The sequence below is a fragment of the Euphorbia lathyris genome, chromosome 10 (assembly GCF_963576675.1).
Source record: "Euphorbia lathyris chromosome 10, ddEupLath1.1, whole genome shotgun sequence".
Taxonomy (NCBI): Eukaryota; Viridiplantae; Streptophyta; class Magnoliopsida; order Malpighiales; family Euphorbiaceae; genus Euphorbia; species Euphorbia lathyris.
Window position 1 is genome coordinate 22835743 of NC_088919.1, and position 23653 is coordinate 22859395.

The following is a 23653-nucleotide window of genomic DNA, read 5'->3' on the forward strand; positions in this document are numbered from 1 at the left end:
TTGGATGCAATTTGTTAAAAAGAAACCCTCCAAAACCCCTCCAAACCTTTACCCTCCTAAGGTTTTTATGTTCCAAACATGGGTTTTTAGAAACCCTTACTAACCCTTCCTCCTTCCAAACAAGGGTTTCTATAAACCCTTACTAACCCTTCCCTTACTAACCCCTCTAAACCTTCCATCCAATCAAGCCCTTAGGGACTAACTACCGACACTATATCCGTTTAAATTTAGCTAATAATTTTCCGGTACCCCCCTATACTGGTATGGTGGGTTGACCACCATGATCAAAGCGTGGAAGGGTGGGATCGCTTATATGATGATCATAGAGCACAATGGAACAGATTGGCAAACATTAGGGGCAATTAGTTGTATCGTTATTGTGTATATGTTACAGTTGTGTTACAAGTTGATACTGTTTGAGTTCTGTAATATTCTGGAATGATTTAGTTACAATTATATTACAGTTATGTTACAGTTATGTTCGGTTGTGTTACAAGTTGATACTGTTTAAGTTCTGTAATGTTACAGTTATGTTCATTTGTGTTATAGTTGTGTTACAGGTTGATACTGTTTGAGTTTTGTAATGTTTTGGAATGATTCAGTTATAATTATGTTACAGTTATGTTCAGTTGTGTTACAGGTTGATACTGTTTGAGTTTAGTAATGTTTTGTAATATTCTGTAATGTTATAGTTATGTTACAGGTTGATACTGTTTGAATTCTGTAATGTTCTGGAATGATTCAGTTACAGTTATGTTCAGTTGTGTTACAGGTTGATATTGTTCGAGTTTTGTAATGTTCTGGAATGATTCAGTTACAGTTATGTTCAATTGTGTTACAGGTTGATACTGTTTGAGTTCAGTAATGTTATGTAATATTACAGTTATGTTCAGTTGTGTTACAGTTGTGTTATAGGTTGATACTGTTTGAGTTCTGTAATATCTGGAATGATTCAGTTACTGTTATATTACAGATATGTTACAGTTATGTTCAGTTGTGTTACATGTTGATACTATTTGAGTTTAGTAATGTTCTGTAATGTTATAGTTATGTTCAATTGTGTTACATGTTGATACTGTTTGAGTTATGTAATGTTCTGGAATGATTCAGTTACAGTTATGTTATAGATATGTTACAATTATGTTCAGTTGTGTTACAGATATGTTATGTTACAGATATGTTTTCTCAGTTATGTTACGGTTATGTTACAGATATGTTTTGCTCAGCTATGTTACAGATATGTTACAAATATGTTTTGCTCAGGTATGGTACAATTATGTTCAGTAATGTTCTGGAATGATTCATTTTGAGTTTAAAAAATAAGTTATGATATGAAGTCAACAGTGTGAAATATAATCCATACAAGTATAATAAAAAACAAAAATACAGTCACAAATCACTTGGCCAAATGGCAAGCACCCATAATCTGCTCCAACAACTGTCTCCACTCGGCCGCATCCTCCTCATCATGCCCTTTCAGCACATCCAACACACCTTCGCCCCAGTTAGCCAAACGGCTAACCCACTAAAAGAAGAAAAAACAAAGACTTAATAAATATTATTTCATACTTCAACAAATATCATTTCATATTTGAAAATCAGTAGATTAAAACCAAAATCACTTATAATCTCACCGTTCGATCGAGTATGAATAGTTGGTGCGGGTCTAATAATCTTCGGAAGTAGACGACGATGTGAATGACGGTAGTACCAATTCATGTACTGATCCTCACAGGCCGACGGAATCCGTACCAATTAATATCAACATAGTCGACTCGGGAAACGAGTCCCAACAATCCTGCACCATCACATGCGGCATATATACCCGATACTCTTTGGTAGACTAGGGACGTATGGCCTTGGAAGGCCTTAATATCGGTCTAGGGATGATCTACACGTAACCCAGCTGGTGAAGGCATCTGTCTGGTATGTACGGCTCAATCATATCCCTGTATCATATCCATCTGGCGTATGTCATCCTCGTGGTACCCGTAATGGCATCAGGACCATATGGAATCCACATCACCTATAGATGTATACAACTCAATTAACATACAAGTAAATCAAAATATTTTAATTGCACCAAATTTATAAATAAATGGAAATTGTACCTCGTCCGCTGTCAATCTATCAATCCGGGCTCGATATGATCTCAGCCTCTCATCACTCTTCTCTAGCACGATGGATGGCCACATGGAAGCCCTAGGAAGATCGGGGTCTATGTCAACTCCCTTTCGATGAGGCCTGAAGCATGGGAAGTACTCGTAAATCCATGCCTGAAGCAGTGTCAAACATCCAGTGATCTGCTCGCAGTCTCCTCTACTAGCAATACCTAAATGACAGTATAGATATGTTAGTGCAACCGAGCCCCACGAGAATCTCATGGCTTCAGCTGTCGAGTCCTACACCTCCAACAGACAGGAAGGTCGGATGCGATCACCACTATTGTCTACGAGCAAGGTGGAACCAAGCATCAGCCACGTCCAAGCTGTAGCCTGAGCATCGGGAATACGATCTCCTTGACAATACTCCATAACGAAAGCCGCTCGTATACCACTAGAAAAATAGTGACCGACCAACAACTCTGCCCCAATCATCCCAAACAATTCCATCACGCATGACTAGAGCTCCTCCAGACCCATCTCACTAGTCACCATGTCCCCATCTACGGGGATACACAAATCTGCCACACGTCATACAACAAAATGCTCATCTCACCAAACGGCATGTGGAATGTTGATGTGTCTGACTGCCATCACTCTACAAAAGCAGTAATCAGAGGTGCATCGAAGTGGCCGTACATGATAACTGGAAGATGGGCCAACACAGACGACTCGATACACGATTGGATCTCCTCAGAAGCACCACTGTGTCATAACACCAGCCTCCCGCAAAAACCTGATCTAGTCTGGCACCTAAGGATGCCCCTATCCTTCCCGCTCTAGATAGCACATGCAATATGTCCCAGAAAGCTCGAAATCACAGCTCCATCAACTGGACCCCCGGGGACAGGGTTCTTCACGATCCAGTCATCCTCAATAGCACTCTTGGAGCGTTTGCTGCTACCTGAAATTCCAGTACACGAATTACAAAATATTCTTGTATTTTCAACTAATATACAGTAAATCATATAATAATAACTAAATTCAGCTAATACAAAAATAAATTTATAATGTAAGTTTAAATTTCATACCAGAAGACAACCCTACTGCAGCAGTAAAACATCTGTCTCGACCCCTCGTCACTACGCCAGGGGGTACTGGGATAGTATCAACACTCGGAGGAGGCATAGAGTCATCCACGTCCATCTCTACATCATTATCCTGCTCTTGATGTCCAACACGTGCCTCGTGTGCCCTCTAGACGTCCCCCATCAAATTCTCCTCGGTTTGAATCCTCCGAGTAGAGGCAATAACAACATGTCTAGATGTATGTCGTTGTCCAGAAGCACCCTCAGCAATCTAGAGGGCAAGACAAACTTTAGAAGAGGCTTTAAGTTGAGCCGAAGTAAGACGAAATATTTGGAGTGTAAGTTTAGCAGCGATAGGAGTAGGGAGGCAGAGACAATCACCCTAGATAGGGGAGTTGTTCAGGCATCGGATTGCTTCTGGTATTTAGGATCTATTACCCAAACGGATGGAGAAGCAGATGGAGATGTTGCTCATAGGATTAAATCTGGGTGGGCGAAGTGGAAGAGTGCTACGGGTTTCCTTTGTGACCCCGGTATGGCTAATAGATTGAAGGGAAAATTCTACCGTACGGCAATCAGACCAGCATTATTATATAGTACGGAGTGTTGGGCAGTGAAACACTGTCACATTCATAAGATGTCGGTGGCGGAGATGCGTATGTTGAGATGGATGTGTGGTCATACGAGAAAGGATCGGGTGAGTAATGAAATAATTAGGACAACAGTAGGGGTTACATCTATTGAGAATAAAATGAGGGGAAACCGACTAAGGTGGTTTGGCCATCTAAGAGGAAGAGTGCTTGATGCGCCGTCCCGGTATCGATTAAAAAAAATAAAAATAGCCCGTTTTTGGCCTGGGCGGGTGACTCACACCACCCGGCCCTAGGCCAAAACGGGCAGCGGCGCATGGTCGGACTTAGGGCCGAACTGTGCGCCGTAAACGTTTGGCCCTAGGGCCAAACGGGTGTGGCGCACCGTTCGACCTTAGGGCCGAAAGGGTGCGCCACCTCGTTCCACCTATAGGTGGAACAAGGTGGCGATCCCGTTTCTACCCTGCGCCGAACGCATAGTTCATACGTTCGGCGCAAGGCAGAAACGAGATCTGCACCCGTTTAGGCCATTTTGGTCGAGTTCCGTCTCTAATTTCGGAGACGGAACTCGTGTTTTCGAACAATATTTTGGAAAAAAAACTTACCGGAATCGTCATGAAGCGTTTTTCCTTTCCTTGTTTTGGTGCCATGTCGTTTTAGGTCGGGGTTTTGGAAATCCAAAAATGCTTGAGTGGATTTGAGAGGTTTTGGTTTTTTGAGTTCAAATTATGAGAAGGGTAAAATTGTCAAAAGGAGGCGGTGATAAGTAATTTAGGGCCAGTAAATAACAGTTCACAACCATTAATCCTCTTCAATTGCATGAATGATTAAACCTCAACGAAAATCTTAAAAACTCTTAATCTATTCTCTAAAAATAATATAAACAATTTACATATTATCTCCAACAATACCTCTCATACTCACTAATCGTTTCTTTTTATTATTATTAAAATAATTATCTGTGGTTATATTTATGAACCATGTGAGAAAATTTCTCAATAATAAATTATTAATAAAAATAAAATAAAAAGTAGAGAAAAACTCATCAATAATAAAGAGGAAATAAAAATTCTTAATGATTTAAAAGAAACTAAAAAACTATTGGAATGGATGATGAACACAAACTTCTCAAATTTAATTTAAAAACTTAACAAATGAGTTTTCTGGATATACTCTTAAACCTTTAAAAAATTCCAATAAATAAGTTTGCCATTTTAAAGACTCAAAGGCCGATGGTCAAGAGATCGTGACTTGTACCACATCTACATGCCCTCACACTCGGTTAAGGGATCAAGACTTGTACCACTTCTATATGTGCTCACACTCAATTACGATTGTGAATTGACAGATGAGAATGAGAACGACTTTCCCATTCCCATTTAAATGGAGAATCTCCGCCTTTAATTATGAAATGAAAAAATAAATATAGTACTCGTATTTATCCATGTGGAGAATAAAATATTCGTAGAAATCCTTATTCTCATTTCTCAAATAATAAATAACATTTTCTTTAGTGAACGCTTCAATTTTTTTCTCTAATATAATCTAAGTTTGCTCATAATATTTTTAGAGTTGCATATTTACCTCTAAAAATATAAAATGCTAAAATTTTATCTCAAATATTTTTAAGTAAGATCAACTATCTGATAGAAAATTTGAACATACTAGTTTTAAATCAAGCCTTTCAAACAAATTCATCAATAAATTGAAACAATTTCATGTATTTTGAATTGGTAGTAACTATATTAAGAACGTAGTAAATATTTTAAACATATGCAAACTAAACTTTTGAAGTTTTGACATTTTTTTTTGTATTATATTAATAACAAAGTAACATTTTTAAATATAATTGATATTTGAAAACTTTGATATGGCAGTTAAATAAAATAGCCCAATTTGTTTTCTACCATGTAAATGTAAAATTAATATTGCTTGAAAACGTTAAAGGTAAATTTTAACATTTTGTACACTATGGGTAAGACAAGGGTAAATTTGGCCCATACTTGCACAAAAAATAACAATTCACAAGTAATACATGGGTAAATTACACCCATGGCCATTGGTATGGTCACCGAACTTCAAGAAGGAACATAAAAGAGATTGAACTTTAAACTTTGTTACACAGCCACTAAACTTCAATCAACGCTTCAAATTGACCATTAATGATCTCAAAATAAAAAAAATAAAAAATTAATGATATTTTAAACAACTTTAATTCTTGATTTTTTTTTTTGAGGTCATCTAAATGCTTTTTGGTTAAGAGAGAGTTGATTTTTAAAGTGAGAAAGCACTAGAAAATATGATTTTTTGGAAAATAAAAAATGTGGTTTCATGATAAAATAAATATCGTTATAAACCTTAATTCTCGAATATTTTTATTTTGAGATTGTTAAGGATCATTTTAAAGAGTTGATTAAAGTTAAGTTCAATAGTTTTATGTTATATTTTATAGTGTGGTGAAACTCTTAGTCTAGTTGTTGAGAGCATACCTATAACTAGTGGCCAATTATATAATTTACCCAGTAATACATCAAAATACTAATATACAAATAGATAAATAATATTTAAATAAACGTCTAAAAATCCATGTAATAAAACTAAAATAGAATTGGTAAATAGACCCAGACCATGTTTTTTATTACTTAATTTCAGTAACAATCGATTCAATTCAGTAACAATCGATTCAATTCAACATTCAATTTCAACATTCACTAATTTATTATAATTATTATCATTATTTATATATAATATATCTATAATTTATCATTATTTATTATAATTATTTATAAATAATTTATAATTTATTGTATACTAATTTATCAATTTTTATTATAATTATTTGGTACAACTTGTTTGCAAAACTTGTTTGCAAATTTTGTGAGAAGTAAATAAATATTATATCAATATATTTACATTACAATGCTCTAAAAATTAACTGTCTCAACTACATTTTAATTATTTTTAATCATCTTCGTTAACTTCATCATCATCATCTTCATTCTCTACTCTCACTTCATTCTCCGCTAGACATGATTGTCAAATTTGTTGCGCTATACCATTTCGCACTGCTAACATAACGTCTTTACGATTTACATTAAACATATCTGAATCTAAATGGGCCAAAAATATAAAATGCATGTAATTTACGTGTAAATTTGTATTCATATGATTTGTATTTAATTTCATAGACTTTAAATTGTATGTAAATTTGTGTTTGCATATAATTTGTATTTTTAGTTTAAATTGGGCTAATTTTTATTTAATTTCATAGACTTTTATCGAGTCGAGCTTTTATTTGATATTAATTTAGGTTTATCTTTAATAATATATTTATTTATTATTATTAGAACCACTATTATTATTATAAGCTTATTAATGTCTAATATTATTATTAAAATTATCTTAAAGTCTAATATCATCATTATTGTTAAGTTCAGTTAAGTTCAATAGTATTCAATTAGTTCAGTATTTAGTAACATTTAGTTCAGTAACATTCAGTTCAGTTTTTTTCAGTTATAAAGAACAGGGCCCTACTCCGAAAAGGATGAGATGAAGCTAGCCTGCAAAGTGAGAATGCCTGCAACAAGGTTAAGAGGTCATAATTCCTTTTCCGGCTCTTATAATCAGATTTTTCAAGTTACAGTTAATGCAGAAGAACCAATATCAGAGCCCAAAGGCGATATCAGCTCGTTATCAGGCTGTGCGGAATGCTAATTAAACTCAATGATCACGACGGATTCTGCACCAGCTTTGGATGAGAAGCAGCGTATATAGAGGAATTTGTATCGGGCTTCAGGTGTGAAAGAAGATGTTGCACATCAGGACGTAAATTTTCAGCTGCTCTTCCACAGAGAGCAAGAACCTCAGGTCGAGGCTTGCTGTTAACCTGGACAGGCCCGCCCTGCCCTTCATAGTGGACAACATGATGGCTGAGACACGAGAGTTATTCTGATGTAAGTAGATGGATGATAAATTATAAATTGCAATTCCAATGCTGGGACCAAACTATAACTTACAGGAAGTCAATAAGATCAGATATCTCTGATGCTTCAGCAGGAGATGACTGTGAATTCCTCCCAAAGACATCAACCATTGTGTTCAAAAGCAATGACAGTGTCTGAAAAATGGTTGTCAAAAAGATATATATACAATTAGAAGGTGCAACTAAAATTCCGCCCACTCTCTATGTAATAAAATAATAATAGGAGGAAGAGAAGAAGCAGGTTTGAGTGAATGCAATTAGTATCAAATAAATAATCTGAAAGGCTTCATTGTAAAATGAGGAATATAGAACTTCATGCTGCATTTTCACATATCAAAATCACATTAAGGAATTAAAGAGAGTTGTTTAGTTTTGCAATCATCACGGCACCACCTATTTTGATCAGAAACACTTGCAGTAAGCATTGTTAAAAGCACTAGGCACTCTTAAGGAGATGAATCTCAGATTGCCTGAGGCGCTTGTCCGAGCTAGTGATGCGCTACTTAAAAACATATATAAGAATAACATTGAAAGTTTATGAAACAAAAATTTGTTGCTTTTATCTTTTTCAAGCAGAATTCTTTCACAATCAATCTTTTTCTTTTTCCTTATAAACCATTTCTTTTGCCTTGTACTTTCAGTTCCTTTTAAAGCTGCAGTAATCCTTTGTAAAGTGGTTGCTAACCTTTCTTCTTGGAAGTGAAACAGCTTTTTTTTCGCAATTAATATTATGGAATCTGACTCTTCCCATGCTATACTGCCTTTAAATATGTTCTATTTGTTTTGGGAACTAGAATAATTTTCTTGAAAACAAAACCGATACCTCTCATATTAATACCTTCGTATATTTCCTTTCCATTTCTCGATGTTCCCTTCAAAACATACGGTACTTAAAATCTCACATGACCAAGTCATAAAATTGCAAAAGTGTGCCTTTTCTATGCCCAGCGCCTGAATCCAGTTAGGATTTGAAGACTGCTCACCCTAGGCACCTATGTGCATCTGGTGCCATTTATTAATAGAGCAATTTTATCAAAATAAAAGCATTCCATTTATTAATATCAAAATGAACTCACCCTAAACAAATTCAGCAGGGCCAATATTGGTGAAGCTAAATCTAGATTGCACCCTCTCTAGTACCTAGTCAACCCTAAAACTCCGAGGGAGGGCTCATGTGATTTAGGTGTTGACTCCGGCACTAAAGAAAATCAACACCTTCAAAACTTTATGATCAGTTATTTAGGAATTCTTTCATAGACTTTCAACTTTCAACTTTCAAGGTTTATGATATGGGTATAAAGTACAATTAGAGTTAAATATTGTTACAAATAATTAAAACTATTCTTGGAACCTCGCATATCAGCTTAAGCATTTGGGTTGAGTCCTTCATTGACATGATATTAGTCTCTCAAGAAATCTAGAGTTTGAATCTGGAAACCTCAATTTCTTGATAATAAAAAAACAGCACAAGGTAAAGCTAGAACAATTAATCGATAAATATTTATCTAAAAGTCTATAGGAGGATTGAGCCATTCAGAAGTGTGGTTGCAATGAAGAAAAACTCAATTGTCTTATTGGCTGAATTGGCCAGTAAAACTATGGAGACACGTGAAAGGTAATTTGTAAACTATAATCAAGTTATATAGCAATTAGGCGATATATATAAGAAAAAGTGAAAAATGAACATTCTAGGGCCCCGCTTGGTTGTTGGAAAATATTGTGTTTTGGAAAATATTGGATAGGGGAGAAAATAAAATATTTTCAAAAATGTAAGAAGGAATAATGGAGTATGGTTCCAAAAGCTTAGAAAAATGTTTTACTCTTTTCAAAGGGTAAAACATTTTCCTCCCTTCTTTCTTCTTAAATTCTCCTATTGACTAACCTAAAATTTTCCATTGACTTATTTTCCTAAGCAAATAAACACCGGAAAATCAGGAAAATGTTTTCCAGCACAATATTTTCAAGCAAACAAACGGGGACCTAAGTATGCATGGTTCTAAACTAAATCATTTAATCAAACAACATTGACATAAGACAATAACTAGTTACTTTTTATGAACTTGATGACTTCTCGTATTAGCAGTAAAAAAATTCTGAATAAGAACGTCAATAATGCTTGAAATTTTTAGTTTAAAATAAAAACTACCATTGTAAGACTTCAAAAAGAGAGATTCTGAATTTTTTTTTTAAAAATAAGAATCAAAATAGTTCATGATCTTGTTTTTCCTTGAGTTCAAAAACATTAAAAAACCTAGTAGCTTGCACATTTATAATATCATCACTAGGTATTTAAGTGATATGACATACCTTATTGAAGAGAGAATGAGCATTGGCAAGTCTTGGGAGCAATGGACCCATTATACGAAATGCTATCCTCAGCATTGCTACTGATGTTATCGGCCTGAGATGTTTAATAATTATATGTGTCCCCTCTAACCATTCTTGTGGGAGATTACTGAAGAAAGAATGTAACAGGGCGACTATGTTACCTGGAAGTACCACATTTGCACAATGGACAATTGCCAATATCAGGAATAACTAATAAACACGTAAAATTAATAAAGCAAACAACTAAAGAAAATATTATATGCATCAACAATGATGATTCAATTGATGTAATTGTAGAAGGAATGGGTCAGGTGCAGTATACCAGACCAGATACAAGTTGTAAAATAATTTTGAAACCGATTGCACATGTATCAGACAATCCTTTCTGTCTGTACCTCAAGCTTTAGGCACGCAATCCGATAATTCGACAGTCATATAACTCCAGGAGTTAAAAGTACATGCACACCTTGGTCTACTTTGACTGCCATCAACTTATCTACAATAAAGTCTCCATCTTATTCTAAATGGTTGTTGTCCACCTTCAGGCATATGCTTCTGGTTTTTATGAGCAAAGGAAACAAACTAGAGTTGCAGTCACATTTTATTGCATCTCCATATCTAGTCGCAGCAACTACCTTCAGCTGTAGAATTTGGAGAAGATCCCAGGAAAATTTACCAAGAAAAAAAGAGCTTTTCTTTTCCATGTTTTAATGTAACATAACATTATCTCAGATAGAAAACCATAATATGGTTTCCGAACTTTCAAATTTAGAACTTTGAAAAGAAAGGATTAAATCAATGTTTCAAGATTTCTGATAACATTGGAAGATAAGTGAGCTGATGTAGAGAGGGCATCTGATGGGATATTGCCAATCTTTATTGTGGCATTCTATCAGGTTCCAAATTTCTATATAGCTATTGTCCTGGCCTTAATATGTTGCTGCATGTTCTTATTCCACAAGGATTACAATGAGTACAGTACAATCCACTTCCCTAATGATTCGTTCAGCTTTCTACTTGAAACTTTCTAATGCATTCCACCATTGTCCTCTGATATGATGTGCCCAAGTTACATTTGGCCAGCCAATTCCACAAGTTCCTGCAGAATATTATTCACCTGCCTTCCTTCCCATTCGATTTTTCCAATACAAACTGATTCCAAATTAGTGTTGTAGAAAATGCATCTATTTACTATACCAGCATTTCTGGATTTGGCTAGAACAAAAAGGTAATGCAATCGAGATGAGAGCTATTTGGGGCAGCTAAATGTTAAACAGGTGAAGACAAAATAAGTATTGAGAAAAGAACCATAATAAAGATTGTTTTGGGCACAAATGACAGAAACATACAGATTGGATTTCCTCTCAACCTTCTTTTTCAAATCACTATTTGCAACCTTAACTAAAGATCCAAGCAGACTAGAATCTCAACAAAATAGCAGCATTCTCATATCAAAAGGGGTAATCTAATATAGAACTGTTAAAGACGCACTAGCAACTTTGGGCAGGGTATTTCAGAATGCAATTAATGCCCTGAGACCATAATATGCTAACCCAGACACCTGCATCATGTGTATTACTGAATAACTCACTAATGTCACTAAAAAGGCAGCCTAGCAACTTTGGGAACGTTATTTCAGAAAGCAATTAATGCATTTGATCCAGAATATGCAAAACTATCGATCATGTGCATCAAAATAACTAGACAATATTAAGCAGCAGAAGTAACAGCAAGGTAGATAATGCACAAAATAGCATACCAATGGCTGTTGAGGTATTGTCCTGAGCAGCCCATGTTGGATCTAACAAAGCATAGCCAACTGCAGAGTCTAGCTCCCCAAGTGATCTTTTGCCATCAGTGAGCCACCAACTCTCTTTTATTATACGTGATGCCTCCATATAAAGTTGCAAATGAAAATCAGGAGGAAGCTGCGCCAGTAGGAGACCACAAGCTTGGATGAACAAGCAAGATAATTGCTGGCATGTATATCCACTCCGGGAAACAAAATTAGCAGTATTGATTCCTGAAACTGAAGGAGTTGATCTACTTGCACCTACGGAATCTGTACTTCCCCCAGAAGGGGATGTTGGTAAAGCTGATCCTTGCCCACCACTACTTGGAGCTCCATGCAGACCGTTACTGGACTGTATTAGAGTTGGCTGTATGTTAACTATAATTTGAACCAGAGATGATACAATTTGTGATGCAGTCACTGGAAGTGATAGTAGTTCAATGACTGCTGTTTCAAGAACCAACTGAGTATAAGTTCCTGGATCTTGAATTTGGTAGAATGCCTTTTGGTCAGAAGAATTTGTTGGCCCAGGCTGAGATGTTGCTGGAGTCTTGGTGTTTAGATTGCGCATTGAATTGCATAGACCATCTCCTGTAGATCCATACTTTGAGTTGGTATTCAATGGGGGTATAACATTATTCACGAGTCCCAACAACAAAGTCGCAAAATACTCTGGAGGTGGGCACAAGACAGGGTTTGATGAACTGATGTGCTGTGGATATGACTCAGAAAATGGGATCTGAAAAAGATTGCCAGTATAAATAGTAGGAACAGGGAATAATCATTCTATAACAGTGAAATAAATAGGAAAAAAAATTAAGTGCAAAATAGCTTCTACAAATACCTTGCTGAGGTCAAGAACATTTAGAATCCTCACAATAAGTTTCCCTGGAAGATGTCCATAAAAATATGCAAGTATATCACGAACAAATGTGAATCTGAAGGGATGGTATGCTAGAAAAGGACAATACATGGCCAGAAGTCTATCAGCAGAGTCCACGGCATCATTTTCAATTAATCTATAAACAATCAAGGGGATGACTGGAAGCAAACGAGCAGCAATATCATCAAGGAATGTGGGATACCTGCAGAACTTATAAGAAGCAGAGTTCCTCAGCTACCATATTCAACAGTTTACAGTAATGATAGTTAGTCCGATCAAAAAAATGTCCAGAGTACAATTCTATTCAAGAGGGAAAAAAACAAGCAGCAAGAACAAATGCTTAAAGTGTTTATCAAGTGAGCAACATAACATAATTGACTATAGATCACAACCCACATATACATAGCTTCAGGTGTAGACATTTTCTTTTACAAAATAGTGTTCCATATTCAAGTAATCAATGCAAATAAATCAGCATCGTGAATTGTTATAGGGATAATTCAATTAATTTCCCAGAAAGCATAATGAAAATGTTAGTAAGATTTTTCACATACTATTTCCTGATTTTATTGCAGACCTAATTTTTGTATAATTAGAAGGTTTAAAATTGTATAAAAAATTCCTTTAAACAGATGCGCAACAAAATGAATTGAACTTTATCCCCCGAAGAATGTCATAAGTAAACCCATGAATGATGGTAGCTGCCATAGAGAAACCAAAAAGATCACCACCTAATAAGTAGGTGAATCATGTCATCATTAAGTAATCTAGCAAGACAGATGAAGAAAGCAAATGAAAATACCAGCCTTCAAATACAAATAGAACGTTTAATAAATAAATTTATAAGAAATTGAATTTTCGTTTTATAATCTACAATGATAGTAGAATAAATAGCTCCAAAGTGCATCAACACTACTTTTATACACCAATATTTAGAGTGTTTTTTATTTTCTCCTTAAAACCCTATGCAAAAATAAATAAATAAATAAATAATATTGCTTAAAGATCTACGTGCCATGTTACGTGCCATGTCTTTAACTGGTTAAATAATGGTTGACTGCCACCTTATAAGGAATTGTAAAAGTTGCATTTTCAAATTGCAAAGGCATTAAGATTTTAACTTCAATTGTAGACCATTAATTCATGGTAAATCACTTCCAATCACTGGAAGGAAGGCCTATTGATGTTGAAAGTTCGAGGGTTATCAGGTCCATCAATGCCTAAATTTACCTGGCGACCATTGGCCAGTAAAAAGCAGTTGATTACTTTGAACTAGAATCCTTGGCCATTCACACATGAAAAAACAAACAAGCTAGGTCACTATTTTAATATGGCTATACCCTGTTGCTTCCCATGAATTTATATCCTCTTCCATTTTGTCAACTGATCATCAGACTTCCTTAAGGAACCTCCAGATATACCTTTATCAAGCAGTAAGAGAGACCACACAAGAATCATTCTTGTTTGTTTCTGAAGTTTCATCAGTTACAATACCAATTTGACCACTAAAGTTTTAAGATAAAATCAACTCTTACAATTAGAGAAGTCATGTTATATAATTTAAATTATGCAACACACAAAATAAAGGACTTGACCTGTCCTTCCATGAGAGATGATTGCCAAGTGCCTTCTGCAAATCAGGACGCTTGAATGTTCCTTTGTAAAGCCAGTGTTCAGGAGGCCCACGATTGATACAAAATGATTTCACTCTTTGTTGAAGCTCTTGCCTGTCAAGTAAACTAATCTGCAACATGCATTATGATACCATAGTATCAGCACAGGCACGACAAGTTCGAACATAAATATCAAGGAATGATTGTGTTCAAGATCATCCAGGAAGAATTTTGAGTTTCCTTCTCTGATAGGTCATTATTAACTAGAATTTCTCATATCATATTTAGATTCTGTTCCAATAACCTTTGGCTTTTTCTAATTAACTTGATTTTCTTTTTCCCCAATCTTCTAAACTCTTATTTTCCAAATGCTAAGCTTTTACACTTTAGTTGCTAGTTCAAATAGAAACTAGAGTAAAAAAAGTTGCACCTGTATCCAGGTCCATTATTTCTGTCATAAAATGGTTCTGGCAGAAACTGTGTAATTTGTAATTCTTATCTAATCGTGCACAGCTTAAAATCATTAAATAAAATACAGCAAACAAATATTATATATATATATGTAGCTTAAGGCCTATCAAATCTAAAAAGAAGAGCGCCACGTCATCATTTTGATGATGTGTTAAAGAAACTAAAGAAAATACATTTTATGAATGTCAGATATTAATATGAATTGGGCCATCAACTACCAACTTAAGCTTTTAGTTCAAATGGTTCTATGACATGGTATCAGAGCCTCATTGACCAAGTGATTAATGGTTCGAATCCTGACAACCTCATTCGTTGATTAAATTGCACGACATAGTAATATGGCCCTGTGTGGTGCACGCTTCAAGACTAGTGGACATTCGCGTCTGGGGTGTGTCAGATATTAATATGAATTGGGCCTTTAACTACCAACTTAAGCTTTTAGTTCAAATGGTTCCATGACAATGAAAATAAGAGAATTTAGAAAAATATATAATTAATGTAAGAATTTATATTTACCGTTGTTATTATTGTTATTAACTATTCATGAATTTGACAAAGAAGAAATAATTAATACAAGACTTCATACTTATTTTATTTTTAATTTATTCATGAAGATATAGTTTTTTCTTATTTTACTTTAAAATTTCAATTAATTAAAATTTAGTATAAATATCCATAACCCTGAAACTTCTCCATTATTTAAATTTTTGAAATTACTTCAATATTTAATTCTTTCATTTAAATAATAAAGTGTAAAACTGTAAAATTCCATGCATTGGAAGGGTGTAAGACTAGTTCCATTTCATCTCATTCCGCTATATCCTACCAAACATAGCCTAAGGGTGCATGAAGCAAAGAATTCTTGCGTTCACATCTACCCATCCACCTAGGTTGATAATGAAGAGAGTCATCATAGAGCTAGAGGCGACCTCTATCGTGCACCATTTTACTTGCCAATTGGCCTCTTAATTAACGAGCTGCTCGCGAGCAAAGCTCTTGAACAGAATGTTGAGCTCGAGCTCGTTAATTTTTTGACGAGCCGAGCATGAGCAGGCCAAAGCTGGGCTGGCTCGGTGACAACCCTAACCAGCAGAAAATTCTTTTATCTTATTCTGAAGCTGAATGCTTCTCATTTCAACTTATGGGCGCACGATTTGCTTCTGATACTTGAGATCCATTATGCAGATTGAGCAATTAGGTTGGGGTTTTTAGTGATATATGTCGGTTTCACTGCTTTTTCAAGGTAGGACTTCACACGCACATAAAAATGCATTTTGCCATGTCAGCTCGGAAAGATGACAAGCCAGCATTTAAGGGCGTTCAGTTGTTAAAATACCAAGTTGGGATGTGTGAAGGGTCCCTCAAAAACTTAGGGTGCCATTGAGTTAATCGTGCTAGTTTAGTGGTGAAGTTTATGTATTAAGCCAAAAACACTGAGATTACGATCCTCACAAATATATATATATATAAAATATAACCAAATGACATCCTTAACAAATGTACAAATGCAAATTACAAAGATTAAGTTGTAAGAAAAGCATACCACAATACGTAAAGCATGGGGATCATCATCACGATCGGTAAGAGCCAGAAGCAAAATATCCAAAGGAAGCAGCTCATGAGTCCAAAGAAAAAATGAAAGGTTTGCACAAGTTTTCAACAAAAGGTCCTGGAGATTCAAGGGGGGGAAATAGCTAAACAAAAGAATGAAATTTGAAGTTTGAAAATGCATAACAAATATGCATATGCTAGCACACAGAATACCAAAGTAATCACAGCAGAAAATATAAACCTGTAAAGAATGCCCATGCTGAAGTTCCATCTGAATATGGTGAAGAAGAACATCCACCATAGTGTATATATTTGCTGTCACTTCTTCTGGGGAAAATTCTCTCAATACACGTGCCTGGAGCACATTACAGAAAAGAAAATATTGCTATAATAATGAATAAACTTCCTCCAAAAAATAGATACGCACAAAGCTGTCAAATAAATAATAAATTTAGCATAGATCTAAAATGCCAAGGCATCGCAAAGAGAATCCTCAAACGAATAACTTTTATGCATTGCACTTTAAGCAATGTTTCAATTTCATCTAATGTCACGGACAAGTATAACATTTTAAGTAATGTATTACAGAAAGCCTTCTGTCTCACTGTACTTTTACTCCACCAAAGCAACTTTTCCAATTTCCTCAGTCTCTAATGCCAGATTTTGAGAGCTCTTCTCAAGTTAATAATGCAAGCAACAATGCAACATATCTTTAGATGGTTATTGGTGTACTCCAAAATATAAAAGTTCCCTATAGTTGGGTATTTTATCCGATCACAATTCTACATCACTGGTATGGATTCCTCAATTTCAGTAATGACTTAGATGATAACCTATTGCAAAGTAAAGACTCGGAAATCAAAATTACAGGGGTTAAGTCACAAGCGCCCCAGAAATTATAGGTATAAAGAAGCCAATTTAACCAGAAAATAAATAACCAACTACTCATCAGACAATTCTATTTTACATGATAAAACAACAAAAAGATTGTAGCCGTACCAGATTTCCACTGTTAATGTTTTCGGGATGCCCCTGCATCAGTATCCATGCACCAGCACACAGGTATTGCCGGTGCTGAGGAAAACTATGGTTGATGTAAGTCATCACATAAGTAGGGTCAGCAGATGGTGAGAGTAACTGGGTACATTGGTGAATCACAGTTGTCTCTGCCTGCAAAAGGAGTGGTGATTTAATGTTACATTGTCCTCAGGCTATCTGTAAACACACTTGGAAGTATTAAAACAAAAATTTTAGTAAAAGAAGTCGCTAAATTATAATACAGATAATATGACTATTTGGTTAATGTAGAATAACCTTAGATGTGTGGCATCCTACTAATGGTCTCATTATCTGGTAGTAAATAATTTATTACCTTTACAGATTGTTGCACCATAATGACCTGGATATACCTGGTGAAAGCTAAGATTTAAGTGTTCTCAACTATTTCATAAAATCATTTTGTACTGAATTTAATGCCGAGGATAAAATTGAGGACCAATAATGGTAATAAAAATATGTATACTGTTTTTTCATGCCAATTTAGAACCCAATGGGATAAGGCATCAAACAAACTGTGATAACATTACCACACAAAATAGGGTACCAAAAGGAAAAATAGGTATTTAATAGAAGTAGCAAGATCTATCATGTTTACTATGAATATGGCCAAGCCTTATTGAGGGCATATTCCACTTCCAATCACATTATCTATTAACCAGATGCCCCTAAAAAACCCAATTTAAAATTCCTTTAAGGTCTGTTTGGTTCGCCCAGTGTTAATGGAATGGAATCAAGAAAGGAAATAAAGGGAAAAGAATGAATCTTAAAGGAAAATTTTAACCATCTAAAGGGAATCAACATATGCAATTTTACCCCTAACATTGGCAGTCAATGGAAAATTTACCCCCAACATTGATAACTTGGATCAATTTGAGAAATAATCTCTCAAACCGTTTTCTCGATCATGAATCTTGTCATCTTCACATGTGCTAGTTATCACTAATTAGTAACAGATAACAAACATATAATTAGATGTGTAAAAAAAATTAAAAAAATATACTTTATTTTGTACGAGTTGGACAAAAAAATTTAAATATTTCACCGAATTTAATAGTTGTACCATTTTCAATGTTAGGGGTAAAATTGTACCATTTTAAACGTTAGAGGTAACATTGCTCCTAGTTGTAAATGTTATGGGTATTTTTGTACCTTGTCCTAATATGAAAATTAAGCTAAAAAGTGGTTTTAAAAGAAAATTGAAAGCTAACAATTGAAATACAATTAATATTTTATTATTCAACCAAATAGATGGTAATTTCCATAAAAAATAAAAAATAAAACAGATACCTGATAGCTAAACTAATTTCAATCTAGAATTGTAAAAGGCAAATTAATTGTATATGTAGAATATACAGAGATGGACAGTATATAACCAAGCTTGGAGTGGGAAAGGGAAGATTAGAATGGAAAGTGTGGTGAGAGATCGAGAAAGAGCAAAGAAAGATAGGAACTGAACTGGGCTTCTTTTGTGCTTGCGAATTAGATTTAGATTTAGATTATTTTATTATTATTCTTAATAATCAAAACGACGTCGTTCCATTTAAGTGGAACGGCGTCGTTTTGTTTAGTAAAAATCAGAATGCAAAAAGTGACCTATCTCTTCCTTCTTCTTTGCAGCTGCCACATCAAATTAGAACAAGCTTCAACAATGGCGTTTCTGATGTATGGAGGCAAACTAAAAAATTACAAAATTAGTACCTGGGATTTTATAGATATCTAGATCTCAGTGGGGGCAAGTGCCCCCATTGCCCCCACTGTAGATCCGTCCCTGACTCTAGGTTAGGGTTAGGTTTTGGCCTATACTTGTATAAATACCAGTGTTTGTTAATATATAATTAAGTTCCACAGGTATCTTCATGGTATCAGAGCCTCTGATATCCGCCGCCGAAATTGCTTTCTGATGGTTCGAGAAATCCCAATTTTGTGAGTTAGGACCAGCGAGATCAACAAGTGCTCAATGTGTGCTAAGTTGTCTCTGAATCACTTCTTCCGCATACCGCCAATGCTACAACTGCTCTTGAAGCTTAGACCTAATTGATAAAAACTTATTCTACTGGCTCCAAATCCCACATACATAACCTTCGTGCTAAATCCATATTTGATCTGTTAGCAACATATCAACATTTTCTTCCAGAGAATGATCTTATTGATGCTATCTTAATGGGACTTGTGAATTCTTATCGTCCTTTCGTTCAAGCAATTGAAGCTAAAATGAAATCTATCACATTTTATGACCTTTATGGCCTTTCACTTTCCGAGGAACGTCAGATTGCTTGTGACACAGCTACTGACTCTATTCAACCAATTGCACTTCACTCATCCCGGACTTCTTTTGGTCAGCAATTTTCCTGTGGTGGTCGAAGTCGTGGCCGCACCAACCAAGGTGGGCGATCTGATTCTGACTACAGGCAGAATTTCTTCTCGACTGGGCAGCAACAGCCCTTCTTGGCTGGACAACATTCTGTTTTGGTTGGCAACCACCATTCGGGTTCATCTCAGTCTTCTAGACAGCAACAACACAGGGAACATCTTACATGTCATAATTGCAGAGGACTTGGACATATTGCTCGCAATTGCTCCTTGCCTCGATTCAATCATGAGACCAAGTTTTCTCCACAATCTCATATTGCTACAAGCCTGCGGCCAATCACCCTTGGGTTTTAGATTCTGACGCCACACAACACCTCACCTCTGATCTCGACAACCTCAATTTTCATTCTGAATATACGGGTCTTGATGAAGTGCAAATTGGTGACGGATCTAAACTCCCTATTGCTCGTGTTGGTAATTCTGTCATGTCTCTTGACTTTTCTTGTCTTTAATTACGTAATATCCTTTGTGTTCCTCAGTCAACTCATAACTTATTATTTGTTTATGCTTTAACCTACTCTAACCATGTTTCTATAGAATTTTTCTCTGATCATTTTTATATCAAGGATTTGGAAACAAGGAAGATCCGGCTTCGAGGCCAGAGAAACAACGGGTGATATTTCCTCTGCTTATCCGCTCAGTTAGCTAGTTTATCTCTATGTCATGATCGCTTAGGACATGCGTCTTTTTCCATTGATAAACATTTGATTGCTTCCAATAAAATTACTGCTTTCAATAATACACATTCTTTATGTTAAATTGATGTTTACTTTATCTAATCAATTGTCTAGTGCTCCACTTGATTTAATCTGTTTTGATGTGTGGGGTCGTGCACCCGTTAATTCTATGGATGATTATCGTTATTATGTTGTCTTTGTTGATCACTATACCAAATATCAGAGTCACTGTTAGAAATATTTTGGTCGTTCCATTGAATGTTTTCAATTATATGGGGTGGGGAATTCATGAAATTAACTGATTATCTTCGTCTAAATGGTATTGCTGAACGCAAACAAAAACACATAGTTGAACACGGTCTAGGTCTTTTAAATCGTGCTCACCTCCCACTAGAATTTTGGACATATGCCTACGGTGCCACCTACCTCATAAAACCGATGGCTAATTTACAATTTGCTAATCCATTTCAACTATTATTTGGTGATAGTCCCGATTACTCGTCTTTTCATGTGTTTGGTTGTCTTTGCTTTCCTTGGTTGCATCCTTATGCAAAATCCAAATTTGATACTCACTCGAAATCATGTCTTTTTCAAGGTTACAACGAACACCATAAGTGTTATAAATGTTTTGATCCATTAACATCCAAAATCTTCATCTCACGCCATGTTTTGTTTGATGAGTAGGTGTTTCCGAGTCAGAAGTTATTTGGTGAGGTGTGTTCAGAAGTCAACACCCAAATTGAGAGGTCTCTGCGCAATTACCTGTATATCCGCCCCGTCTTGACCAATCTCCCACTTCCTCGGTGCGACTTCTTGGTTTGCTCCATTACTACCGGCTGCAGCTTCACTGTTACCGTCTGTCTCATTACCACCTATTGTGCCCCGTTACTGCCTGCTATATCCACAGCCCCACAGTCATCCCCTATCCACGGTCCCATTCCGCACTTTCTCACCTTGCTGATCAGCCCGTCACATTTAATTCTAATCCTCCATTCTCCATTTCCCCAGCTATGAGTTGAGTTGTTCCTTACCTGCTCCCACAACCAATTCCCATGAAACACTCACTAGGTCCAAAACTGGCTGCTCTCGTCCACGACAGCCCCGTGCACCGATCACTATCTTACCTCCCACTCCTACTACCTATTCGACAACCTCCAAATCACCTGAATGGTGCAAGGCCATGCCTGATGAATATTTGGCCTTACTCAACAATAACACTTGGACTCTTGTTCCCAGATCTTTCAGTTTTAACATCATTGGGTGTCGTTGGGTTTTCAGAATTAAGCAGCATCCTGATGGATCCAGGTACTGATTTCTTTGAAACTTACAGTCCTGTGATAAAACTTGCTACCATGCGTCTTTTTCTTGCTCTTGCTGTCTCTTTTGATTGCGTTGTTCAGTTTGATGTTTCTAATGTTTTTCTTAATGGTAATTTGGAGGAAACTGTTGACATGGAACAACCTTTTGGCTTTATTGATTCCAAATATCCTAACCATGTCTACCAGCTCCAGAAATCATTATATGGTATCAAGCAGTCTCCGCGTATGTGGCACAAACGTCTCATTGATGCACTATGGTTACTTGGTTTTCATGGCTCCAAATCACACTTCCTTGTTCTTTTACCGGTTTGCCAATGTTACTATGTTTTGTTTGATTTATGTGGATGACATCGTTCTTATGGGTTCTGATAGCCTCAGTTAAAGCAACATTTTCAGGTGTTGAAGCTCACCGGTCCAATGGTTTATTGTTGAATCAAGCTAAGTACATTAATGAACTTTTGCATGAGGCTAAGATGGTTGACTGTAGAGGCATTTCTACTCCAATATGCACCAAAGAAAAACGAACCATTTTCGGATCCTACTATACACTGGGGTGTATGGGTAGCCTGCAATACTTATCCTTCACTAGACCTAACATTTCCTTTGTTGTTACTGCTCCTATCAGTATTCGTTGGCAAGGTGTTAAGCGTATTTTCAGGTACTTACAATTTTCCAAGGATCATGGTATCTTTTTTCATCGCAAGTCATAGTTATCTCTTCATGGCTTCACTGATGCGGATTGGGCTAGGAGTCTTGATGATCACAAATCCACCACTCGTTATGCTTTGTACTTGGGTCGTTCTCTTGTCTTTTGGACATCCAAGAAATAGCAATCTATTTCCAGATCCTCCACTGAAGCTGAATACAAAGCTCTCGCTATTGGCGCGTCTGAAATTGGTTAACTTCACATCATCCTCCAAGAGCTTGGATTTCCTATGTCTCGGCCTCCTCGCTTGTTGTTTGACAATATTCCAGCTACTTATCTTAATGTGAATCCGATATTTCATCACCGCAGTAAACATATTGAGGTTGACTTTGTCATTGTTCGATATCGTGTGTCCAAGCGATTGTTACAAGTTCAATACATTCCTACTCTTGATCAACTTCCCGACGTGCTAACCAAACCGTTGTCTAAGGATAGATTTCGTTTATTATGCTCCAAGTTGAGCATTTGTAATACTCCTAGCCAACTTGAGGGAGGGTGACAGGTTTATATTTGTAATTATACACTTTATGGTTAGGGTTAGAGTTTGGCCTATACAAATACCTTTGTTTGTTAATGCATAGTTAAGTTCCACCTTTATCTTCATTATAATGGTTTAACGAATACCAAGACAGCAGAATGTGCAAAGATAATTAGAATTGTACTCTCAACTGTTTTTCCAAGTGAGATCATCTTTGCTCTTTATTCTTTCCATGGAACAATGTGATCATACACCCAAGCAGGTGTAAGACCTCACCTCAAACTTCCACAAATAAGAAAGGATAACCAGCAGGACAAAAATAACAACATAAGAAAATCATTGCCAAAATAGGAAAAGAAAAGGGGGGCTGTTGAATAACAAACCTGCTGCCATGCTTGAATAGCTAGCCCCCTTTTATCAGTCCTCCCAACTAATGCATCATGAAGAAGAGGAGGAAAGTATCGTAATGTTTTCTCTGACCACGTGTGCTGGCTAGTAGCCATTATTTGTTCTAGCATAGTCTGAAGATAAAGCAAGTGATCAGCATCAGCTATTCCTCGAGTTTTGATGATGATGGCAAGAGTGATTACAGTCACACGATTCAGAGTTTCAGTGAAATCAGTCGGGCCCTGGAAAAAGATTGA

General features: G+C 36.0%; 1 protein-coding gene across 1 annotated transcript in view; it reads right to left on the reverse strand.

Moving 5' to 3' along the window:
* Positions 1 to 7217: 7217 nt before the first annotated feature.
* LOC136209529 (mediator of RNA polymerase II transcription subunit 23) overlaps positions 7218 to 23653 on the reverse strand; it is a 30781-nt gene continuing 14345 nt past the window's right edge. The window contains exons 12-21 of the mRNA XM_066001021.1: positions 23393 to 23638; positions 17400 to 17570; positions 16642 to 16755; positions 16393 to 16518; positions 14361 to 14509; positions 12727 to 12967; positions 11850 to 12621; positions 10070 to 10251; positions 7797 to 7897; positions 7218 to 7709 (exon numbers count right to left, since the gene is read on the reverse strand). Of these exons, the coding sequence (XP_065857093.1) occupies positions 7508 to 7709; positions 7797 to 7897; positions 10070 to 10251; positions 11850 to 12621; positions 12727 to 12967; positions 14361 to 14509; positions 16393 to 16518; positions 16642 to 16755; positions 17400 to 17570; positions 23393 to 23638 (2304 nt within the window). The 3' untranslated portion in view covers positions 7218 to 7507. The remainder of the gene's footprint in view (positions 7710 to 7796; positions 7898 to 10069; positions 10252 to 11849; positions 12622 to 12726; positions 12968 to 14360; positions 14510 to 16392; positions 16519 to 16641; positions 16756 to 17399; positions 17571 to 23392; positions 23639 to 23653) is intronic.